General features: G+C 32.2%; 1 protein-coding gene across 1 annotated transcript; it reads left to right on the top strand.

Annotated features, from left to right (window-relative positions):
- LOC310649213 (olfactory receptor 2AP1-like) lies at positions 1-939 on the top strand (the record flags this gene model as incomplete). Its single annotated transcript, XM_083377518.1, has 1 exon — positions 1-939. The coding sequence occupies one exon, from the start codon at positions 1-3 to the stop codon at positions 937-939; it is 939 nt and encodes a 312-aa protein (XP_083233644.1).
- Between the last annotated feature and the right edge of the window lie 1270 nt (positions 940-2209).

Raw genomic sequence — 2209 nt, forward strand, 5'->3', positions numbered from 1 at the left:
ATGGTCAGAAACCATACAAAGATTAAAGAATTTATCTTGCTGGGGTTTCAAGAATTCTCTGAACTGCAGGTTCTTTTTTTCCTGATCTTTCTAATGATTTACATTGTGACCATAATGGGAAACATTCTTGTTCTTCTGCTGATTGTCCTGGATCCACATCTTAAAACCCCCATGTATTTTTTTCTGGGGAACCTGTCTTTTCTGGAGGCTTGCTACAGTTCAAATATATTTCCAAGGATGATTTCAGCTCTCTTGACTGGGAACAGGAGTATTTCCTTCAATAGCTGTTTTACACAACTCTATTTCTTTGGTTCATTGGTATCTTCAGAATGCTGTTTACTCTGTGTGATGGCTTATGATAGATATTTAGCAATCTGTAAACCATTGCATTATGCAACCATCATGAAAAGCTGGACATGTATACAACTAGTAGCTGTGTCTTGGATCAATGGATTTGTGGCTTTGACGGTACTCCTCATTTTGATGTTGCAGTTAAATTTCTGTAAATCCAATGAGATTGATCATTACTTCTGTGAATATTTTCCTATTCTGAGACTCTCCTGCAGTGATATTAGCATAGTGCAAATTTTGAGCTTCCTGGTGGCTTCTGTATTCACATTTCCTCCTTTTCTTCTGACACTTGCATCTTATGTTTATATTATTATTGCCATCTTAAGCATTCCCTCTACTACTGGGAGGCAAAAGGCTTTTTCTACCTGTTCTTCTCACTTGATTGTAGTTTCTGTTTTCTATGGATCTTTAATTATTGTATATATGACACCAAAGGCTGCAATTAGGAGGGAGATGCAAAAAATCTCTTCTTTGTTATACACAATTTTGCCTCCTCTGCTTAACCCCTTTATATACAGTCTGAGAAATAAGGAAGTCAAAGATGCCCTAAGAAATAATATCTGCAGGAATTTTAATTTACTTTCATAGGAAATCAGAGGAAAGTTGCTTATGTAAAAAAGGGAGGAAAACTGTAGGAGGACATAGTGGAGGATGAAAAAAAGGTTAAATATGTGATTCATTTTTTAAATGTATACAAAAGAGCTTTTAAAATAAAGTCTGGAAGTGTTACATTATTCAAATATATTATGTTGCAGTACTGTGTAAATTATTAAAATGCATTTTGCATTAAAATGAATTATAGGACTAATTTCACTGATGTCTGAGAAAGTACTTCTAATGAGATTATGATTTAATGTCCAGAATCATACCAGGTGTTACAATAAATATCAGACAAGAAAATTTCATTTAATTGTTCAGAACATGGGAAGACTATTGCTCAGCAGAAATAGAAGTATTTTTATGAATCCAAATACTGTTCTAAACAAATAAGGTTAGAAAAGGTGCCTAAATGGCATTTTAATATTGTTTAACAAAATCTTCCTTTCATTTTGTAGGTAATTGTGTTATTTAGAATAGTAGGCCAACTATTGGAAGATAATGTATAGGAAATGAAAATGAATATTGTTTTTATCATAGTAGTAGAGAGTCTGGTAGTATAGAGATTGGAAAGATATGTTTTGTTCTTCACATTTTCTAATATATGGAAGTTCTCTTTTTTTGAAAAAAAATTATTAGTTTTTATAGGGTTAAAAAGGAAGGTAGGGAAATAGGGGTTTGGAATAGGGTAGAGGAAGGGTTGGGGGTGAGGGTTGGGGTTTTCCCCAATAACATTCAAAATTTGGCAAACAGCGTGTTTTCTGGGTAAATGTACATAAATCAAGATAATAAAGCTAACAATAACACTGATAGGTATAATAAATTATCAAAAACAATACTAAATTTTCAATGTATATCATTCTTACTCAAATAAATTCAAAATTGCCTATCACATTCCTTTCTCTCTAACTCGCTCATCTAGCCATTCATAAAATTTATTCCAAGTTCTATAATAAACTAAATGTTCTTTCTCTTTAATCTCTAAAGTTAGTCTATTCATTTCTCAACCATTATTATATTTATGTATATTATGCAATATTTTTATATTTTTTATTATTTAATATTATCAATATTGAAACAAGAATTTTATCATTGCTTCTCTACATCATGGTGGTACAGTGCTTAGAGTGCAGTATTTCAGGCTAACTCACTGCCAAGAGTTTGATTGTGACTGGCTTGAGATTGACTCAGCCTTTCATCCTTTTAAGATTGGTAAAATGGGGACACAGATTATTATTAAGGCAATATGCTGATTCTGTGA

Source organism: Vipera ursinii (genome assembly GCF_947247035.1).
Source record: "Vipera ursinii genome assembly, chromosome: Z".
NCBI lineage: Eukaryota > Metazoa > Chordata > Lepidosauria > Squamata > Viperidae > Vipera > Vipera ursinii.